This window comes from Mastomys coucha, unplaced genomic scaffold, assembly GCF_008632895.1.
Source record: "Mastomys coucha isolate ucsf_1 unplaced genomic scaffold, UCSF_Mcou_1 pScaffold15, whole genome shotgun sequence".
Classification (NCBI taxonomy): domain Eukaryota; kingdom Metazoa; phylum Chordata; class Mammalia; order Rodentia; family Muridae; genus Mastomys; species Mastomys coucha.
Window position 1 is genome coordinate 40,490,718 of NW_022196897.1, and position 22,835 is coordinate 40,513,552.

General features: G+C 33.8%; 1 protein-coding gene across 9 annotated transcripts in view; it reads right to left on the bottom strand.

Annotated features, from left to right (window-relative positions):
• Window positions 1-22,835, bottom strand: part of Prpf40a (pre-mRNA processing factor 40 homolog A) — a 54,043-nt gene that overhangs the window by 2,734 nt on the left and 28,474 nt on the right. For 3 of the 9 annotated variants that reach the window (XM_031370270.1, XM_031370279.1, XM_031370274.1), the window contains 20 exons: window positions 21,991-22,101; window positions 20,787-20,907; window positions 20,501-20,554; window positions 19,043-19,067; window positions 17,789-18,151; window positions 15,349-15,457; window positions 14,806-14,870; window positions 14,220-14,384; window positions 13,679-13,787; window positions 12,900-13,050; window positions 11,886-12,019; window positions 6,743-6,857; window positions 6,474-6,577; window positions 6,267-6,383; window positions 5,890-6,027; window positions 5,399-5,494; window positions 2,472-2,558; window positions 2,296-2,392; window positions 2,148-2,209; window positions 757-888 (listed from right to left, as the gene is read on the bottom strand). In XM_031370270.1, coding sequence (XP_031226130.1) covers window positions 757-888; window positions 2,148-2,209; window positions 2,296-2,392; window positions 2,472-2,558; window positions 5,399-5,494; window positions 5,890-6,027; window positions 6,267-6,383; window positions 6,474-6,577; window positions 6,743-6,857; window positions 11,886-12,019; window positions 12,900-13,050; window positions 13,679-13,787; window positions 14,220-14,384; window positions 14,806-14,870; window positions 15,349-15,457; window positions 17,789-18,151; window positions 19,043-19,067; window positions 20,501-20,554; window positions 20,787-20,907; window positions 21,991-22,101 — 2,355 coding nt within the window. The remainder of the gene's footprint in view (window positions 1-756; window positions 889-2,147; window positions 2,210-2,295; window positions 2,393-2,471; window positions 2,559-5,398; window positions 5,495-5,889; window positions 6,028-6,266; window positions 6,384-6,473; window positions 6,578-6,742; window positions 6,858-11,885; window positions 12,020-12,899; window positions 13,051-13,678; window positions 13,788-14,219; window positions 14,385-14,805; window positions 14,871-15,348; window positions 15,458-17,788; window positions 18,152-19,042; window positions 19,068-20,500; window positions 20,555-20,786; window positions 20,908-21,990; window positions 22,102-22,835) is intronic. The other 6 variants (XM_031370271.1, XM_031370276.1, XM_031370273.1 and 3 more) reach the window with 3 other exon arrangements.

Genomic DNA, 22,835 nt, shown 5'->3' on the forward strand with positions numbered 1-22,835 from the left:
CTGCCTCTGCCACCCAAGCGCTGGGATTAAAGGTGTGCACCGCCACCACCACCCGGCACTCCCACTTCTTAGGACGTATGTTTTTTGCTAGTTTTATAAATTTTAGGTAATCCTGTAAAGCAGTTTTAAGTTTTAGACTTAATTTAGACTCTAAATGGTCTCTGATCTTAGCTCAGAAACACAAACAAGACTTAAATCTTTGAGCAATAACCTCAAGAAGTGGTGGTCCTCAAAGAGGTTTTGTTTAAAGCACTGCTACAGAAGAGATAAGTATAGTGACCCACTCTTCATGGAGGTCATAAATCAGAGAAAACCTGTCTCAAAACCAGAACAAACCCCAGTAATTTGAAAATCAAGGAGTCAGTGCCCAATGTACTTCTTAGTGGTACTGTAAAATTCAGACATATCTTTTCATTCCAAGTTAAATGATAACTATTTTGTACTGTTAATTTGCTGTTAAATTTTTTTAAGGAATAAAAAGACAAGAGAATCAACCAGATAGCCATATATGAAATGGTACCAGAAATCTACTTCTTTTTGTTTCATCCCAAGAAGCATTCTCTCCTAATCAGACAAGGAAATGAATAGTACCAGAAATCTATTTTGTGATAAGCAGTGAAGAGAATTTATTCTTTTCTTCAGTGTTAGCAGACCAAGAAAAAAAAAATCCTATAAACACCATCAAAGTTTTATTGAGGGAATCTTTTTTTTTTTTTTTTTTGTGAATTCAGGAAAGAAATAATATTCAGTACTTACAGAATCCTTTCCAGTCTTTTTCTTAGGTGATTTGTGTTTTGATTCTGATCTCTGTCTACTTCTGTCTTTTTCACTTTCACGATCTTTTTCTTTTTTATCCTTCTCTCGTTCAGTATCGGATTCTGGAGAGTCCTATACACAAAAAACCCCAACATGTCAGAATTTTGATACGCATACCATTCTTTTACAAATTACTTATGCAGATGATATTTAATAATATCACATTTATTAGGCTAGGTGTAAAATGTAATGTGTTTACATTACAGGATTTGTTGTTGTTAAGATTTTGAGACAGGGTTTCTGTGTGCATTCCTGACTGTTGTGGAACTTGCCCTGATGAAAGCAGCCTGGACTCAAACTCAGAGATCTGCCTGTCTCTTCCTCACAAATGCTGAGACTAAAGGTGTGTGCCTTCACGCCCTACTCTGATCCCCACAATTAAATAGAGTTTCTCCAATGTTCATGGGAGAGAGACAGTAGTAGTGTTTAGTGCAGGAAGAACAACATCTGGATATGTTAAAACACTGTTAAAAGCCTCACTACCAGGTTACAGCTATTGTGTAAGTATAGAGCAATATTATTATTTAGAACAACCCAGGGCCCCACATACATGCTAAAGCACACACCCTTAATGAGCTATACCCCTAGTTCCTGCACATTTATCATCAAGCGTAACTCTGGTTTACTTAGATAAGGACACTGCTATAAGGATACTGCTGACTAAGCTGTTCATTTAATCCATGGAACAAGGATGAAAATCACTGAGAAATAAGTTATTTAAAATGTTAGTGCTTAAATAAGTAGTTCTGGGTTAGATTGATAAAAGCATTAGGGAACAGCATGAAAAGCCAAACCAACCAATCTAATTCAATACATCTGTGGTGAAACTCAGGCACTAAAACATTTATGAAAAATTCCTACGCCAACCTAATATGCACCTACAGCATTAGAAGAGAAACGGTTCAAGCATTTATATTTTCTGTCTCTTTTAAAACTTCAAAGACCAGGTTAGGAATACTAATACTTGTGTATATTTCTGTTTGAAGTTCCAAGTGATTATAATGGAAGATTAAGGTGAAGCACACTTATACTTTCTGGTTTTTTTTTTTTTTTTTTTTTTTTTTTTTTTTTTTTTTTGGTTTTTCGAGACAGGGTTTCTCTGTAGCCCTGGCTGTCCTGGAACTCACTCTGTAGACCAGGCTGGCCTTGAACTCAGAAATCCGCCTGCCTCTGCCTCCCAAGTGCTGGGATTAAAGGCGTGCGCCACCACCGCCCGGCTCTGGTTTTTATTCCCAAGGTAAATGACCACACAGGTTTAGATCATGAGACGATCCTAAGAATCCTTTCTAGAGCAAAGCCTTGGAATTTTTAAGAACTAGAAAGTTTCTTACAGATTTATGTCTCCTCTTTTTGCTTTTCTTCTTATGCTTTTTTGATTTCTTGTAACTTCTCTCTGTGGAGCATAGAAGAAAAAAGCAAATGTCAGACTATGAGGAAATCAAAGTGTCAAGGTTTACTCAAGAACAGAGAAGTGCTCACCAGACTCAGCACTAGAAGAATGTTCTGAAGCAGAATGGGATTCTGATCGCTGTCTTTTTTTCTTTGAATGGCTGTCATCATCATCTGAATCCGATCCCTAAACAATACACATGCATACATTCAGAAGCACGCTCACAAACGTTCTGGTATACTATGCCAGCCAACACACTCCTTACCGAGCGAGAGCGGGAACGTTTCCTATGGTGTTTTTTAGATTTCTTAGAATGTTTCTTGTTCTTTGAATGATGATGCTGACATTCATGCTAGAGTGGTAAAAGAAAAACTTTAAGAACTGCACTTGCTTTGTATATACAGGCAAGAACAAGAAAATGGTACAAGCTCAACACATGAGATCTTAAAAAACATCCTAAGCAAGAAGGATAGTTTAGAGTAAGATGCCTAGTGATTATATGAGAAATCATTATTTATTATTCCTATTAGGTATTCATATATTATACATTCATTTAGGTATCTGAAAAAATTTATAAAATATTAATGAAGTAATTTTTATCAAAATGACAAGGCATTGGTAGGGAAAAGTATAATTTCTTAGAAAGGTGTAACTTTTACCTTTCATAATTATTAAAAAAATGTATTCAGGCATAATTTTGTTTGCTAATCTGACTAAGTTTGGTTAGTAAGCTAGGCCGAGCACCGAGATAAAAACCAACCTCACAGGTATCCTTAAACTGGGATACACAAAATCTATTTCTTTTTATTTCATCCCAAGAAGCATTTCTTCCTAATTCAGACAGGGAATGCTTTTTTAACTACAGGCTGTGTCTTCAACACTTAGTGAACAATTCATTGTGGGTAGGAGGTGGTGGTGGATGGAAAGTGGGAACAGTTATGAAATAGTTCAGTATGTAAAGGTCAAGACCCAAGTTCTATCCCTGGTACCCGTAAGGCAGAGGGAGAGAAAAAAACTGCATTTTATCTTCTGACTTCCATATGAACTCTTTGACTTACATATATGTACACACAACTGTAAAATACTCATAAGGCTACTTGAAAAGGAGAGGGGCTGCAGAAAAAGCTCCTTGTTCTAATGTTTATATCCCTGGTTCAGATAACCCACATTTGGTCAAAAATATAAAAATGGAAAATCTGGCTAAGAATGAAGCCCACTTGTCTCACTGAACAGTGCCTATCTTCTATAGCTTTTCAACCTTTCTCCCTTGAGACATGGTCTCACTCTATCATAAATTCCTTGTTGTGGCTAAGACGGCTGGCTGTTAACCATTCAAGATTTCCCTGTCTACCCCTGCCTGATGGGTACAACAGCACTCTTTACCCAATGAACCATCTCTTCACTGCTTGGAGATTCTTGATTACAAAAAGGTAGGTCATACATTCCTTAGGATACACCATCTCAAATTTCCAAATACACTCAAATGCTTTGGAACATGGGTATGACAGAGTTGTTTTTGTTTTTTTTTTTAAATTTATATCTTAATCAATTCTTCCCCTCCTTCCTCTCCTAGTCCCTCCCTCTCACTCCCCAACTCCTGTACTCTCTTCCTGTCCTCCTTTTCTCCTCAGAAAAGGGGAGGCCTCTCATATGTATCAGCCAGACTTGGCCTATCAAGCTACAGTAAAATTAGGCACATCTCCTATTCTGGCTAGGCAAGGCAGCCCAGTTAGGGCAAAGGGATCCGAAGGTAGGCAGGAGTCAGATACAGTGCCCACTCCTGCTGCTAGGAATCCCACAGCAAGACTCAGCTGCACAACTGTTACATTTGTGCCAAGGGAGTAGGTCCACCCTATGCATACTCTGCCTGGTGATTCAGCCTTTGGGCCCAGGTTAGTTGATTCTGTAGGTTTCCTGTGGTGTGCTTGACCTCTCTGGCTCCTTCAATCCTTCCTCTCCATCTTCAATAAGACTCCCCATGCTCAGCCTAATAACTAAGATTTTGATAAAAGATTTTTGTGGATAGATCCTGAGTTCTACACTTCTGTTAGGCTCCTAGATAATACAAATCCTATTAATCTAAGGTACTGTGTAGTAAAAACTAAAGATCAACAAGAACCAGTCAACCACAGGGGCAGTTGAGAATCAATACAGAGGCCTACATTAGCTCATGGTAACAGAGAAAACCATTTGTTAACATTGATATTAATCAAGAACAATAAAGCCAAAGAAACAGCTAACATTAACTGTCACCCCAACACAATACACATGTGCTGTTTTTCAGCTTATTACAAACTGTTAGTTGTCTAGATATTTACTCCATGGTGAACTGTGCATGCTTGTGGAATCCATAAGTTCAGACTGATTACTCTCCACCTTACATTGAGGCAGAGTCTATCTCACTGGAATCCAGAAAGACTATTATTATAGCTAGCCATACCACTCTCACAGATCATATTTTTAATCTCCCTGAGTACTAGGATTATATGTAATCTACCATATCCTCCCTGTATTTAGGTGTGTTGGAGCAGATGAATGCCACTCCTTACACTGGCAGACCAAGGACTTTGCCCATTCGATCATTTACTTAGCTCACATTATTTTGAAAGCACTAATAGTCAAATAATATATATTGGCTATATGCCATTACCTACAACTTACTTCATGTTGTCAGTTTGCTTATTTGTAATATCATAGACTTGCTATGCAAATTTAGTTCATACATGTAAGCTCTATGAATGAGAAATGGATTAACTCATACAGTCTATAATAATTATTTAATAGTCATTGGTCAACTCAGTATAATTTACAAGAGCCTGTCCTGAAACAAATCAAAATATTCCTACTACAGACTTACTTAATATTTTCACCCACGGTTATTTTAAGCAAAACTTCCTATTTTTTCCCATTGTAATTCAGAAACTCTATAGATTTTTGACATACCTAATATAGTATAATGTCTAAAACAAACTTCTAGGACATTCCCAGTCTTAATTACTGGCTGATTTATGAGGCTGACAAATGGCTGAATTTCTGCAACTATGAAACAAAAAGCAAATTTCTGACACTAGCTTTAATAGCCCTTGCAAACCTATTTGTCATTTGAAAAAATTCTACAGAAACAAAACATTCCCAGTGACTATTTTAATTTTAAACTTTCACCTTTATATGTCACAACAAACTAAGAATTACCTCAAGCACATGCATGAAATCTTTAAATATTCTTTTTCTTTCAGATTCTAGAGTTATATCCTCAAACGCTGGTTCCTTTACAAATCTTTCCCGGATCTGGAAAGCAATGATATGGAATATATGAAGATCAAGAAAATCTTATCATCATGTCTAAAAGCAATATGACCTATGGGGAAACCTGTGATTCACTTAAAAATGGACTTTTTTCTTCCTTTAATAGTCTAGCAGAATGTGGCAGTACATGCCTGGAAGCAGAGGCAAGTAGATCTCCGTAGCCTGGCCTTCAGAATTCTAAGACAAACAGTGCTACAAAGAGAAGCCCCGACCCCTAGTGGTAGTGTATTTGAACCATTCAAACAAAACTACTCCTAAATTCAAGCCACAACTAACTTTTGACATATATAGAATGTTTTATGAATAATTTTAGCTTATCTGTGTCCCCTAGAAACGGATTAGTGTTATTTTCAACTGTGAAGCACAAGTATACATACATCTTCCCAGACAGCATCCAGTTCTATTGGAGGGGTAGCCTGTTTCAACATACTCTTAAAGGCAGACTCTTTCCGTTTCATTTTCCGAGCCTCTTCTTTTTCTCTCTCACGTTCACGGGCTTCTGCCTTTTCTAGTAACTATCAAAAAATCAAATCTAATAAGTTATGATAAGTCCTGTTTCAGACAAGTCATTGTTCTTAAAAGTATTATCACATCATTTATAAAAGTTTAATTTGACCTCTAACAATGAAAAATCTTTACAGTTTGTTCTTTACTTTATAAATCCCATTTACAGTACCTTATCCCACTAGCCTACAACTTGAAATAATAATTTTAGATGAATAATTAGATAGTTATATGCAATAATTTAACTTACACTATTGAAAGCCAATTTGATATTTCCAGCATCCAAAGTAGTTGATCTTTTGGTTGAACTGATTATTGCCACAAAATCTTCAAAAGTAGTGTTTACTTCAACTACAAATCCTTTATCCTAAAAGCCAGAAATCTTGTTATAAATAACATGTAACAGCAAGGAATGAACCATTATTTCCAAGTAGTTAAGAACAAGTACTTTATTTACCTTCAGAATGTCTTTTATTATCTTTTTTTCATCATGATATCGTGCTTTAAGATCTTCAACATAAAACTTGAAAAGATCAAGTGCAGTTGATCCTAATGAAAAAACTAAAGAAGTCAAAAAGCTAGCTCTAACCAAGAGCTGCAATTACTTTTTGTTTTTAAAACAAACATAAAATAAAGCACACACCTCTCCTCCCCCAACAACTGATCCCACCTCCAACCACATCCATTCCAACTCCTAAGGGATGCTTGGAAAGAAAAGAGTCTCACCCGGTTGACCCAGCATGTTTGTGAACCGAATGTCAGAACTGATGGTCGGATACAGCTCCATCCAAGAGGACATAGAGTGCAGCTGCCCGTGCTCGTGTAACTCGTCTAGAAAGATCTGAGGGAGAAAAACACATTTGAAATACAACAAAAACATGGTAAAAAATACCAGCAAAATCTAAAATGCTTAATTATGTTTAGGTGCAAAGAATATTTGCTATTTGATGGGAGCAAAAATACTTCCTGACCACAAATAATATAAACCAGCCATCCAAAGAAATTTTTCAAACACTATACTGTCCAGTTGCCTGCCTATCCCTTAAGACAGAAAAACCACTTCCAGTTAAAAAACACAGCAAAATCCATAAAATATTGTGTATGTATATAACCATAAATCAAAGATACTAAAATGACTGGGATTATCTATTCTTAAATGAGGCTAAAGAGTGAGAGTATGTGCATGTCCTAAACATTATTTTTTCTTTTTTAAAATACCTTTTTTTTAGATATTTTCATTTAGGCTAATTTTATACAATGCCCTGAAGAGATGGCTCTGTGGTTAAGGGGAATTGGGACCTAGGCTCTGTTCCCAAAATCCATAAGGTGACTCACGACGATCACCTATAACTTCAGTTCCAGGGGATTTGGAATCAGGCAAGTGAATGGTACATACATGTTAGCAGGAAATACTCCAAAACATAAAACAAATCTTTAAAAAATAAATCAAATATAGTTATGTATTACTTTCCTCAAAGCTTCTCTGAAAATTAGGATTTAAATTGTTATCTGATCTCCAAACCATTTCCTTTCCTTAAATATAAGGATTTATTATTATAACTTTATTCTCCCTGTAAAACAAATTGTTTATTCTCCATCACCCATTTCCTTTTCTATGGCTGACAGTCAGGACTGCACACTGGGGCTTCAGTACTATCAGTGTCTATTGGTCTTTTTCTAGTCCTTAGTTCCTGTAATTCCTAGGTCTCCACTCTTCAATAAAAGATACTGGGGCTGGGGAGTGACAGATGATTCAGCAGTTAAGACTCCTGCTACTTGTGCAGAGGACCCAGGTTCAGTTCCTGAATGACAGCTTACCAGTCTAAAATTCCAGTTCTAGAAGTTATGATGCCCTTCTGTAGTATGTACATAAACATGCATGTAAAACACACATACACATGATATAAAAAATTGCAGTAAAAATTTAAAAAGCCATCAATAAAAGGCAGTTTCTGAACATTGCAGCTAGTATAAAGTATGATCTGCCAGATGGTGGTAATGCATGCTTTTAATCCCAGTACTTGAAAGTCAGAGGGAAGACAATCTATGTGAGTTCAAGGCCAGCCTGGTTTACAAAGTAAATTTTTAAATTTACTCAATTTAAAAATTTTAAAAAATTCCTATTACTAAGTATTTTGATAATGCTTTAAATATTGATTTAACTAGAATGCTAAATTTGAAACTAGTTATGTTTAAATTGCATATACAAGATACACTGGGCAGCAATGTTGTAGAGCAACATGAACCTACATCCTACTACCACTTCCCTCTTTCAACAACAGTGGAGAAGGTGTTTTTAAAGCAGTTCAGTCTTAAAATGCTTAAAAACACCTTCATGGATTTGCTATAAGATTTTAAATTTATTCCTTTCTATCATATATTTTTGTTGATATCTCACTCGAGTCATTGAATTTTGAGTCTGATTCTAATAGTGGATCTCCAGTTGAAAAATTGTCACACGATGTTTGCTAATTTCTTTAAAGTTGGTATTCACTAATTACCAGTGTTTCCCCTTGAATAGTGATCACCAACAAAATTTTCCTTGGTTGAAGATCTCTACCTTAGATTCAACTCAGTATTATCTTTTCTTGTTTGTTCCCTTCCTCCCCCTCCAATACTGTTCTTTATGTTGCTATTATTATCTGTGCTTGAATTATGAACTTTCATAGATTTTGAGAAGTATCTCTCATGTCTAAATTGTTTCTTCATTTTCTGCCTTGGCTATTTTTCTCTCGTCCATAAAACACTCTTTTCCTTTTTTTCTTTTTAAGACAGGTTCTCATCATGTGAGATCTTTGGCTGTCCTGGATCTTGAGGTTTTCTTTACTAAAATATCTGAAGTCTAATTGTAACTTTCAACTATTTGTCAATCTTTTAACTTTATTATGCTGGTGATTACTACACACTATAAAAATTTTGAGTATTTGCTACTTTTGTAGATTTTCCTGTACCTGAGGATTTGTCAATCATCTGAAGGATGATAAAAATCAACATATAATTAGGCTTCACCTCATAATCATACTTAGTAAGTTTGCCTTAGGGTTTAGTAGTTTGCATTTTGTAACTTCCCAGGTGATGGTAACTCTGTGTATTTAGAGCTCATTCTCAGAGGACCACTACTTTGTCTTACAACATTTTCCCCTTTGTGACACATTTTTCCTTTGTTCCATTTAAAGACTTGTCTCAAACCTTTCATTACAGTTGACAGGAATTAAATATAAGGCTTAAAAAACAATTCACCAGGTTCCTAGCAAAGATGTAACAAACTTAATATATGTAAGTATTAACTGACAGATCAAATCAAATCAAATCAAAACAAAAAGACTGTAATCACCAAACCACATTACTGAATAGGTTCTTTCCATTCATGATTAATTTTGGAAATGACAGTTTCTCTTCATTCATTTTACTACAGTTCTAAACAAATCTTTGAAAGGTGAAATAGGACTGAAAAATTACTGTTACATATATATCTTAAGGAGTACCAACATAGTGATTTAATGACCACTTATATTAATCTTAAACACAAACACGCTATATACATATCAATCTGATTTAAAGCCATATTTTATACTTAGTCAAAGGCCCATATGGTCTTTAATTAGAATCTCTTGGCCTTCAGTAATAGCATTTGGTACTCTGTATCATCTTGTCTTACTCTTTATGACCCAGATTTCTATTCTTATATCTATTTTAAATTTAAACTATTGTAAACTTTAAATCTTAAAAAGGTTTTGAAGCTTACAAACTGCAAAAGTCTAATGGCTCTCCTAAAAAGCCTTTCTTTCTTGTCATACAGTTGATTATCTTAAAAACTAGGAATAGCCTATTTTATAACTAGCTATGAAAATTAGATTGAATTCTCAAAAACTAAATATGAACATAGGTAAACAGAACAGAGGCTTCAGTAAGACTAGTCTTTGAAATAATTTCCATGGTAAATGTGATCAAAGGAATGATATATCCTTGCTAAGCAGACAATCAGAAACAATGTCAGAAGTCACTGGTATTAGTATGAGTGTATCAGTATTACTACATATTAAAACTTACCCTGTATCTACTGGATGATATTCTTAGGATGAAGCTTAATAATCTGTGTTCTTAGTAGTCACATGAATAATCTTACATAGAACTAGAAAAGTAACTTACCAGGAGCGAGTTTCATAGAACAAAGGTAAACTAGTGTTTAATAGCTGTGATAGCAATAGTTAGTAACCACTGACATGGCAGTGATAATTTTTTTTAAAAGTCTTCTACATGAATCTAACACAAATGAAATTTTAAGAACTACTGCCCTAAATGATCAATAGCAATAGATCAAACAGACTATTAATGCCAAGTAACAAGCTTATATAAGCCATTGCAACCTTGCTGGTACCCTAATACAGAGTTTAATACAAGACTAAAGACTGCTTGTAACCAAGACTGTATAGTTTTAAATTCTAGCTCTATACCTTACAGTATCACACCAAGTCCGTTTCCTTATTTATCTGAATATATTCAACAAACATGATATACTAGGAAACAGCTTCTCTCTGATAAGTGGTTATTAGCCCAGAAGTTCGGAATACAGGAAGAACAACCCACAAACCACAAGAAACTCAAGAAGAAGGAAGAACAAAATGTGGACATTTAATTCCTTCTTAAAAGGGGGAACAAAATACCCAAGGAAGGAGTTGCAGAGACTAACTATGGAGCAGAGACTGAAGGAAGGACAAGCCAGCCTAATATAGCTATCTCCTGAGAGGCTCTGACAGTGCCTGACTAATACAGATGTAGAGGCTCACAGCCATCCATTGAACTGAGTACAGGTTCCCAATGAAGGAGTTAGAGAAAGGACCAAAGGACCAAAGGAGCTAAAGGGTTTGCAGCCCTTTAGGACGAACAACAATATGAACTTACTAGTACCCTCAGAGCTCCCAGGGACTCAACCACCAACCAAAGACTATACATGGTGGGATTGATTGTTCTGGCAGCATGTGTATAGTAGAGGATTGCAAAGTCAATGGGAGGAGAGGCCCTTGGCCCTGTGAAGATTCTGTGCCCCAGTGTAGGGGAATGCCAGGGCCAAAAAGTGGGAGAAGGTGGGGTGGCAAGCATGGGGAGGCAACAGGGGTTTGTTCTTGTTGTTTTTGTTTGTTTGTTTGTTTGTTTGTTATTTGGAGGGGAAACTGGGAAAGGAGAAATCATATGACATGTAAATAAAGAAAATATCTAATAAAAAAAGATAAAAAAAACAAATAAAGGAAACAACTTCGAAACACAGGTTATACAGTTAAATACCTTAGGCAGGCATTGTGGCACTTGTCTGTAATCCCTGCCCTTGAAAGGTAGAAACAAAAAGATCAAGAGTACAAAAGTGGTCTGGGTTATACAGCAAGTCTGAGAACAGCCTGGGTCACCTAGGAAAACCCATAAAAATTTAAACAGCAAAAATTAATTTCTTTGTAATGGGAAGAATACCACTAGAAGTGAAAAAGGAGCTCCTGACTACAGATCATAGTTTAAATTCCCATGTAAAGAGATTAATTATGTTCCATGTCTAATTGTACAGCACATCCTTTGGGAACCAAATAACTGCTCCAAAGCACTCATCACTCTTCTTGTTTCCACCTAGCCCTTATGCTATGTCGCTCAGCTAAAACCTTATACTCAAGTCAAATAATGTTTGCTGCACCCTGCTATATTCTTTTGCCTCAAATATCCAACAACAAAAACTAAATTATAAAAATGAAAGAGTTCAACATACTGGTCATCCACAAAGCCTAGGTAATGAACTAGAAACAAGTATCTCAGCATTGTTTTGATCCTTCTTGACATTCAATGATTATAATATAGAACCAAGCCAGAAAAAACATCTTTCTATTACCTGAAAAGATTCCCTATTTTTACGCTGCCTCCTCCTTTCTCTCAACAAAGTCTTCTGTTTTTCTTCTTCTTCTTCCTTTTCTAAAGCCCGGATGTGTTCCTCAAAGCATATTAATGCATCTTCCTTGTCCATGTCTATAGAATTTTTCCATTAAAAAAATTAAAGTATTAACAAAGAAAGCAGTTTATTTGCATTAAACTCTACAAATTTCCAATTCAGTTTTAAAAAACACTTGTATTTGAATTTAAACATAATTTTAGAATGACACAAGTTACGATTTCAAATCCTACAAAGAATAAATGGAGGAGGATGTGCACACAGCACAATGGACTTTAGCTAACAGAAGCAATGTCATGCTTACCCTAAAGGGTACTACTTTTTAGTTCAAGAGTTCTGTATGCATTTGATCATATTCATCACCCTCCCCACACAACTCTTCATGGATGTCCCCTCTACTTGTCTACCTAACTTTGCTGTCACCACTTTTTGTTGCTTACATCAAGATCAAGTTGTCATGCCTAAATATTCTTGGATATAAGGATTGGATTATGGTCAAGTTACTAGGAGCCATTCTCTTACAGAGAAAACAGCCTCTCCCTCTCCAGTAGCTATCAGCTGCTAACATCTCTACAGTGAAGGGTGAGATTTCATGGTCCCTTCCCATTTGCATGCTGGGAGTAAGTATTGTGCATGCTGTCTTAGTCACTGTAAGTTTTAAGTGCAGCTGCCTTGTGTTCAGAAGACTCCAATGATCTGCAAAAGGGCTGACTTATTACATATTTCAAGAATTATCTGTAAAAGATAACTTAGATCTCTCCTAAAGCATTTTTTCTTAAATCTAAATTTAAAATTCAATTAAAAGGAACCCATTTGAAAATCAAGCTTTCCCCACCCCCAAGATGGACAAATCATTGTGTAAAATTGAGTTAGTGACTGAATAAAAAGTCAGAATAATCCTGATTTCATACAAAAGTTGACAATAACTTTGTGCCTGGAGGGTACTACTGTTCTTACTCTGTAACTCTTCATCTTCTGCGAAGGTTGGATTATCCATCAGATACTGCTGGGCTTCAGACCACGTGGTAGAGTATGTTACATTCGCCATATTGTCAAGTATGTTTTTTAAGGCTTCCCAATTTCTCTTTCGTAACTGCTTTGCTTGTTCCTGCGACAAACGTTTGAATACCTTTTAACATTCAAACAAAGTATCTCACTTTCTATGACTTAAGATTCCTTTCTATTCTGATAAGTTTCAAATGTTATATATATGCCTTTAGTATCAATATTTTATTTGTTAGTGTTGTTCGTGACTAAGTCCTTACCTCTAGTTTTTCCATCTGTCTTTGAAGTCAGAGTCCAAAAACTATTTGTTTTTGTGTCCTTATTCCATAAACTCAGGGCCTTACCAGTATGCAGTGTAGATGCATTTTATAATGAGGGCTACTGAAAGCAGGCATAGCATGTAAATACCTAAGTCACCAATGTCATTCGCTATGTTTAATGTTTTAGTAATATCTGAACTATCATCCATGTTTCCTTTAAGAATGGATGCAAAACAACTTAACAGTGATAGATATTCAAATAAATCAATACCCACTATGATTTAAACAATAATTACTATCTTTGAAAAGAGGGAAACAAGATTGAGTTAACTCATTTAATCTTTAACATAACATAGCTTCCAATGAATAAATATGATGTAAAGCATACACTATACAAATTAAATAAACTGTGTTACATCATTTAAGATAAAATTCTTCATAATGTTGAAATGCTGATAATTTTAAAAGTACCTTTTCTTTCTTTGAAAGGAAGAACAAAACATCTTCATAGATTTCAAGACGATCACGCTCTGATATTGCATTCCAAACTTCCATCTCCCCAAACATTTGCTCAGCTTTTCTAGTGATTATGAAATTAAATGTTACTTCCTTTATGTATCAGTACAATTTTAAATCATTTTTCAAAGGTAGTCAATGAACACTCTCTCCATTCATTTTAAGTTTAAAAATTATTACTCAGGAAAATTCTATGTCAGTCAGTAAAATATCAACAGAAGAGCAAAAGTCTCTTATTTTCTCTTACATTAAGGCATCTTCTGCAGACTTTAAAACAGGTAACAGGTAATGTGGTATGTTTATTGCCTAATTAATAGCTTAAAAGTGGGCTTATATGTAAACTCAAATTACGGATTTTTGGGGAGGTACCTTATACCCTTTTTTTGCCACATCTTCATTTCACAGCTATGTTCACTACCACCTATTTTGGACGAGCTGGCAACATGTAGGACACAAACAATAGGGGAATCACTTTCCGTATCATTAGAAAACTTACTTGTATCTGGTTGTGGAAGTCATTTTTTCATGATTTTCGAGAAAACGCTGAAAAGATTCCTTAGCTTCTTTGTATTTTGATCTTGCTTCTTCTTTTTCCTCTTTCTCCGTCTGGACTTTATAGGCATTAAAGGCCTGCTTTTTCTCACTCAGCTTTGCTAAAGCACTAAATAATAATAATAATAATAATAATAATGATGATGGTGATGATGATGATGATGATGATGATGATAATAGAATAAGCATAAAGGCTGGAGAAGCAAAAGTTAATGCTTTGGGAAAAAGTTTCATGCATACATTAAGAACATTTGTGTAATTTAAAGATATAAAATGATTCTAAAAAAGCAATTTCTAGTTTTAAAATGATTCTAATTTCACTTCTAGTTTTAAAATGATTCTAATTTCATGTGTAGCACAGTGCTCAGATTGTAGGACAAGTCTTTTGGGTTTTTGGCTTAGCACACATAAAATACCTCTTACGCCAACTACAAAGCTATGAACAATTCTTTATATAGTTATACTGTTTTACACAATTTTAAATATCCTAAAACTAATGTAAAAAGTAAATTTATAAATCGTTGTATTACCTGTACCGAGGATCGTTTATGATCATTTTCATAGCTTGCTCCCATGAAGCATTGGAGGGTACCCGCTGAAATTTAGTTAAAGGAAAAATTAGTATTTTTCCTTTAGTAGTAGTAGTACTTTTTCCGTAGTAGTGACTACAAGGACACAGGGAGTAGTAGTATTATGGGAAGGCACGGGTAATGCTCACTAAAAATATCAAGCACCTCCTTTTGCACAATTTTTTAAAGTCTAAAACCATTTTTAATGAAGCAATTTTGTGAAAACAAATTCACACAGTTGAAATTGAAACAGTATTTTTCTGTATTAGTTTTATCAACAAAATAATGATTCAAGTTTTTTGAAAAAATCTTATACATCAAGGCAAAAATATGCTTGTGAAATTAATACCTTTTTAAGTTTCACAAAAGCGTTCTTCAATTAAAACACAACAAATTTAGCTTGCTGTCAGTTATAACAGTTCTAGAGATTAGTATTTTAAATAAAGGCGCCAAAGTGAACATTTATTGAGAAATTATTACATTATTTAAAAAAATCTATAATACCTTTTCTTTCAATAATTCTTTAAATGCTTGCTTTGCCTCCTCCTTTGTATTCCAAGTATATGTTTTTTTTGCTGGTTGGCTTTCTTCTTCTTCTTTTTTAGGAGTAAAACTAGAGAGACAGAAATTTAAACATGCTATTCATAATTTCAGTAACTACTTTCTGCTGACAAAAATCTCCCTTATCATTTAGCTGTTTGAAGCTGACCTAAAACTTGAGAAATTCAGAAGAAAGTTTCCTACATGGACCCTAAAAATATAACTGTGTGAGGCCAAGGACATAAAGTTACTGAACTTCTGTAGCATCAGTTACCAGATCCTTAGTAAAGTCCAGAACATAACATGGAACTACACTAAGCTGATGTACATCGCTAGTTTACACATTAATAAATGGCCCATCATATTTATTCACATTTCACATTTAAACTCTGATAATTTTGTATGTGTATATAAAAACTACAAAGAATATAGAGTGCAATATAAGTGATCAATTAGCAAAATCCAGCTCAGATAATTTTGCAAAAGTAGAATTGATAGAATATGACAAAGCTAATTTATTCTTATGTTGTTTTTGGCTGATAATATACTATGGCACAAGCGCCAAGTAACTCTGTAACCCAGAACTCCAAATAAATATTATTTGGAATATTGTAAAAGATATTGCTGAATAGTAATTTCAAAAAGAATTAATTTAATACAGAATTATCAACTCCTAAACCCCACACTAAATTTTAAAAGTTTAGTTCACTATAAAAATGATGGATTTGACACTACAATAGCTACTGATATAAGAATGTAATATATGGAAATATATCATTCTTTATGTGTCCTTACATGCAAGTTAACTACAACTGTTAAGAAATTAGGACTCAAGAACTAATATTGAAATACTGCCAAGAAAGAATACTTGTTAAAATTATGAAAAATAAATTACTCTTGACCTTCCACATTTATATAAAATGAATGCAGCAGCAAAATAAAAAATAATAAAGAACATAAATATGACAAATACAGGAATTTCTCCTTATTCTTGAAGTAATTATACCCTGTAAACTATATTGTATTATGTACTAAAAGTAAAAGAATTATATATATATGAAGATATGCACAAATTACATGTAATTATCATACCAAGTTGCATAAAGTATTTTGAGCATCTCAGTATTTTAGTATTCAAAAAGTTCAAGCATAACATGTAGGAGAATGATAACTCAAAAGCTCATCATATCATATCATATATATGTCATCAGTTCATATGATGAAGGACTTTTATGTATGTATGCAGAAAATGTATGATATAGGGGCTAGTGAGATGGCTCAGCGGTTTAGAGCACTGACTGCTCTTCCAGAGATCCTGAGTTCAATTTCCCAGCAACCACATGGTGGCTCACAAACATCTGTAATGGGATCTGATGCCTTCTTCTGGTGTATCTGAAGACAGCTACTTTTATACATAAAATAAATAAAATTAGAAAAAAGAAAATGTACGATACACACACACACAAAATACTTAAATATATATACTTAAATATGTGTATAGTCAAGGTCAGAAGAACAAAAGAAAATGTGATCTTTATTCTTGTCTCCAAAAATACCATCTCATTTCTTTTTAAGTATTTCAATATTAAAACACAGTTATTTGTGAAATTAACATGAGAAAAGAGAATAAACATTTATAGTAAGGAGTAGAGAGATAGAGATAGTGTGACTAACAGTAACTGGATAACAGTGTTTGATTAGTCTTCCATTTATACCTTCCATCATATGGTAGAAAAAAAATCAATTATAAGTTTTGCAATTCTAAGTGACTTCCTTATTTGCGATTCCTATATAAAGTGCCTTCTCTCATCTGAGGCATTTTTGAAAAAGGCTGTTCGTATTTTTCACTTTATTTACAATAAGCTGAAAATTAAACACTATCAGTAAGCCAAAAAGAATGAAAACAAGTTTAATTCTACTCTAGTTGGCAGAGCTTCTGATCTTTCAAAATTTATGTCTACGTTCAATAGCAATCTACAGTACTTCTTGGCAGTGCTGTATTGAGCACATAAAACAAACATACAACCCTTTACCAAAAATAAACATAATCATCAGGGCATGATACCAAGCCTTTATTTAAAATACTCGAAGTTTGTAAACTGCTGATTTTTTCCTTTTTGCCTTGATTTTGATTTCATATAGTACACTGACATAGAATGTATTCTTTTAAATTTGTGCCTCACCCTATACTATACTCAGTGCTAATCAAGGTAAGATTACAACTTGAACAGATTACTTTCAAATGTTTGGTGACATGACACCACTGAAATTCACCTTTTTGAAATGGATCAACATTAGAAAAACTTAAGTTTTTACTTAAACATTTAATGTCATGGACTAAATTAACAAGTTCTTCTATCTTAAGTCAGGCATTACTTGCAGAAGTCTGAGTTACTAAACTTACTCGGTTACAGTTTCTTGTTTAGATGGTTCCTCTCCAGTGTTACTGGATATATCACCACTATGATCTTGAATAGCTGTGGTATTAGCAAGCTGTGCTTGCTCCTCAGTTGATACAGTTACTGTATTTTCATTATCTACAGCAGTAGCAACAATGGAAGGAACTTCAGGTTCAGGAGCAACTGGAACACTTCCCACAGTATTAGTAGGTGTGGTGCAAGTATTGGCATTAGCTGCTGCTGCAGCAGCTGCAGCAGCTGCAACAACAGCAGCTGCTGCTTCTGCAGCAGCCATGGTGCTCATAGTCGTAGGAATTTCTGTTGTAGGAACTGGGGCTGTTGATGTTGTAGTACATTCTTCTTGCTTGCTATACATTAAAAGGGGAGAAGAATAAAAGGAATAGAAAAGGGCAGGGGGAGGGAAGGAAAAAGAGAGAGAAAGAGAGAGAACAACAAGAACTGGTCATTTCAATATTGTAACAGTAATGCTAAATAAAGCCAATTATTATAAAGTTTTAACACTAATGGAACAAAGGGCTAAACAAATCATTGACAGTAAACTAGAAAGCAACCCCAAAAGACCACAGAATAAGACTATATTAAACATGTTTGCTTTAGAGAATATCTAGCCACACTGCCTAGGTTGTGCTCAGATACAAGAGCCTCAGGGAGGACTATATCCTTCCTACTGTGCACTGTTACCACTTCCCACTTCTACCACTATTTTGCTTTCAGCAAAACTGCACAGTAACCTGAAATAGGCATTGATATAAATGCTTGTATTTCCTAATGTCCAAATACTTCAATAAAACCTTAACCTGTTACTTTGAATAATATATTTGATATATATCAAAACTCGAAGGCTTATAAAATCTACATTTCAACAATTAAAGGGAAACTTTGTAGACTAGGGGTATATAGCTCAGTAGTTGATTGCTAACATACACAAAGCTATGGGTCTATTCCTCAAGACAACAAAAAAAGGAATTTAGTTATATAATGGAGATATACAGTTACCAAAATGAGAAACTTAATTCACAAACAACGCATTCCACATTAAAGTACTCGTGTAGCAAAAGATACACTTGAGGTAAATATATCTTCTTTTTAACACTCCCCATAAAACCTTCCAAAGATATCAAACCATCATCCTAATCTAATTAAATAGCATTCACATCCTTTTTAAAAAGGACAATTAAAACATGAATGCAGTAGAAATGCCAAATTTGTAAACCATACTGATTTTCAAAATTGCTTACCTGCTTTCTTCAGCTTTGATCATGGCTATTAAAGAAAACAGAAAAGTTATCAACTAGTTTTTAAATGAAACCAGTGAAAACAAACTCTAAAAGGAGATGAAAGTATCATAATTTCATTCAATCTAATTTATCATCTGACAATTTAAAACTTGCTTTAAAGAGCAAGTATTTACTTTAGTTTCAAAGCCTCAATACAACAATGAAACTTTTTACAACAGCGATTGTGATTGTTGAGTAATCTTTTCCAATGCTGATGATTCCAAAGGCTTCTAGCCATGTAATCACACATTGAAAATATTCAAAATTTAGGAATGTAATAGCATTGTCTCCAGGGATGAGACTACTTTTTAAAAGATACCAAATTTAAATTGATATTGAACTCATGAGATTTCTGGCCCTTTTTCATACTAGCACGGACAAGCAGATAAGCAGCTATTCAAACCAACCAATTGTAGTCATATCAGAAATGAGCTTGATATTCTGTAGATGAGCAATTTGGGATTCTATTGGTAAAATTACTATGAGCTCATGCTCAGACAATTTAGATAGAACTTTAAACATTTGAACACTCAATATTTCTTTGCATTCTAGGCTCAGAAAATTTTAAATTTGTTGGTAAGACACAGTATCTTTGTTTGTATCACTAGAGAATGAGGTGCTGCATGTAAGCAATGATGTAAAAATGACCTAAGTCTATGAACGTATTTTAAAACTTATCATTTCTTAAAGGAAAATATTTCTGAACATCTATTTTAAGATGCAAAAAAAAAAAAAAATCCACATAAGAGGTAATCATATCTAATATGATCTAAAGTTGTAAGGTAATACCCTACCACTTCCCATAACCTTTTACCTGGCTGATCTAGATCAATTTAACAAAGGATTATATTTTAAGGAGAGTAAAGTAACTTAATTCTTAAAATAAAATTCATAAAATAACATCACAGAATGTTATTTTATGCCGAGTATTGTAAGGTAACAATCTTTCCTAAACTTTTAATGGTACTGCGTAACCACGCTTTCCTTCTATAAAATATGTAATTTTTATATTCATTTATTTAACTTAACTTTCAAAAAAAAACATTGATACTATTTTTCATGATACTAAAGCAAAACCAGTATTAACTGAAATCTAATAATATATGGACAAAATAACTGACTCAAGATCAACTACTACCTACTATCATGGTTAAGTTTAATCACATGTCTCATGTATGCACCAACATTCTGAGGGATACTACAAGTTTGTATGTGACCTTGTTCAACATTCATGTTTATTTAAAATACCAAAACACAATTTAAAAACCTTTAAGCTCATTTATAATATAACTCTTACATAGAAGTAATAGTTTGAATTAATGTCTTTCACTGCAGATTTATCCATTCATGGTTAGTGAACATTAGTGACATATTCTAAATGTTAAATATAACAGAAAATGAATTATCAAAGCAGCTCACCATGCAGGTTTGATTTTGTAATAAGACCTCCAGCAACAATGGTATTCTGGTATCCTAGTTTCAATGGAATCAAATCAAATAAAAGTCTATTTAAAATCTATAGAACTGAAATCTAGAGCAACAAGAAAATAAGAGCCCACAAAAAATGTTACATCATTTAAAATGTGCATACAATTTAATTTTTTTTTTAAAGAAAAAGGCCTTAGTTTGAATAATCCTATTCAGGGACTGTTTTCAGGTGACTGGTATATACACAACTTCCCAGTAGGATTTTTTCCCATCTTACCTTCAAGATCTTCAAGTTCCTTAGGTTTGGCCCAGCGGGACTCCTTTGTCTGAGAGTTATAGTAATAAGGCTTCCCAGAATCAGATTTGTACTCTTTCCATGGGCATTTAGATAACAGTTGCTAAAGAAGGGAAACAACTTTCAGCAAATAGTAACATAGTAACCATCTGCATTTATTTTTACTAGACATTGTCTACCTATGTAACTCTACATATTCATAGCATGATAGTTGTTGACTATTGAATATATCATTTAACTATTGAAGAGAAAATAATCTGTCAAAGTTAATATATTTAGAAAGTGCAAGGATGCTTCTTCAAAATTAGGCATCTACCTGAATTTCAACTGTGTGTACTTCCCCTCTTACATTCACATAGGTAAAAAGCACCAGCCATACTTAGTGAATGGAGGGTTCATATATTAATACTAATAAAACAAATGGAAAGTTTGGGAAAAAGGATAACCTGATTCATCCATCCTAATGTTTTAGTTTCATAGCTAATTAATTTGTTATAACCCCGAGTGTGTGTGTATATGAATGAGAAATAAATGTTATCTATCAACCTTCCTTCACAAACACTATGTACATACTAGATGACAGGAGTAATACAGTGTGTAAAAAATACACTTATTTACCATCTTAAGTTCTTTAGTTAAGGTAAATAAAAATGGAATACCACTGGCTAGGTAAAACATTCTTCAGTGAAAAAGATCACCTCTTTCTGAGCATGACTATTAAAACATGCAATATCATATAATTTACTTCTTCAATCTTAATTTTATCATATTTACCTATTTTGAATGTTAAAATGTACACACAAAATAATATCCTTTCAGAGGCATCTTGACAAAGAAAATATTTCACTCTAAGACAAGACAGTATTTTATAGGTTATTTAATTTCATTATATCAAACCCCATGGTTATCTGGAACTGTTAATATGTCTTCTAGAATCATATAGGTCATACTGTATTGAAGAAAATTGCTTTACCCTTCAATTTATCCTTGAACATAGGACCATAATAAACAAAGTATGTCCATATAGGAAAACAAATTTTATTGTTCTTGCTTATTATTCTAACTATATTAATGCTCTCCACCCAATTACTTAACTAGAGACAAAGAGGAACTGTTCTTTGGAGCTAAATATAAAATTATACCCAATCTACTTAACAGTTCTGATTCCTAGTCTTCAAACATTTACCTCAGCAGGTGTTTTAAGATCATCTGGCTTTTCCCAGGTAGACTGTTTTGTTTCAGTATTGTAATAATAAGTCCTTCCATCAGGTGATTTATGTTCTGTCCACATTGATTTCTAAAGGAAAAAAAATTAACATGTAAATTATTCAGCAGTGAAATGACTATTTTAACAGTTCAAATCACACAGTATAATTTGCCAACAGAAGTAGAAAAGGAATTGGAAAATAGAACATTTAAAAAATAATTCAAAGGTAGAAGAATCAATTAAGGTTTTAGGAATGCTATGACTGCTCTCAGAAGAACAGTAACATTTTACCCTTTGCACAAGATAATCATCCAAAAATATAGATCTGCTCCAGTGGATAAAATATACAAAGTAAATAGATATAATATAGGGGTAAAAATCATGCATTTATCTAGTCTAATTCAAAAGAAATCCCCCCCCCAAAACCTACAAGTACTTGGACAAAGTTCTAAACTGGTCCCCTATAAGAACAGTTAGCAAAACTGGAAAATTCAAAATGGTTTATTGTAAAACACAACCAGCAAGAAAACATGGGAGGGGAAAAAAACAAAACAAAACTGAATCCAAATATTTCAAGTCCAAAAAGTGAGATTTTTATGTGAAACTAAATGTAAATGAAAACTCCTAATCGAGGATCTAATAACAGAATAGTTCAATAGTCTACTAAACCTTGAAAAACAAAGCCTCAGCCACAGCACTTTCATGTTGTTTGACTTTCAAGTTGGTCTTTTCTTGGAATCAGCTTTTCATATGGTAACAAAATTAACCATGGTTGACGAAGGCTGCAAAGATGATCTACATCCTACTTTTTTTTTTTTTTTTTT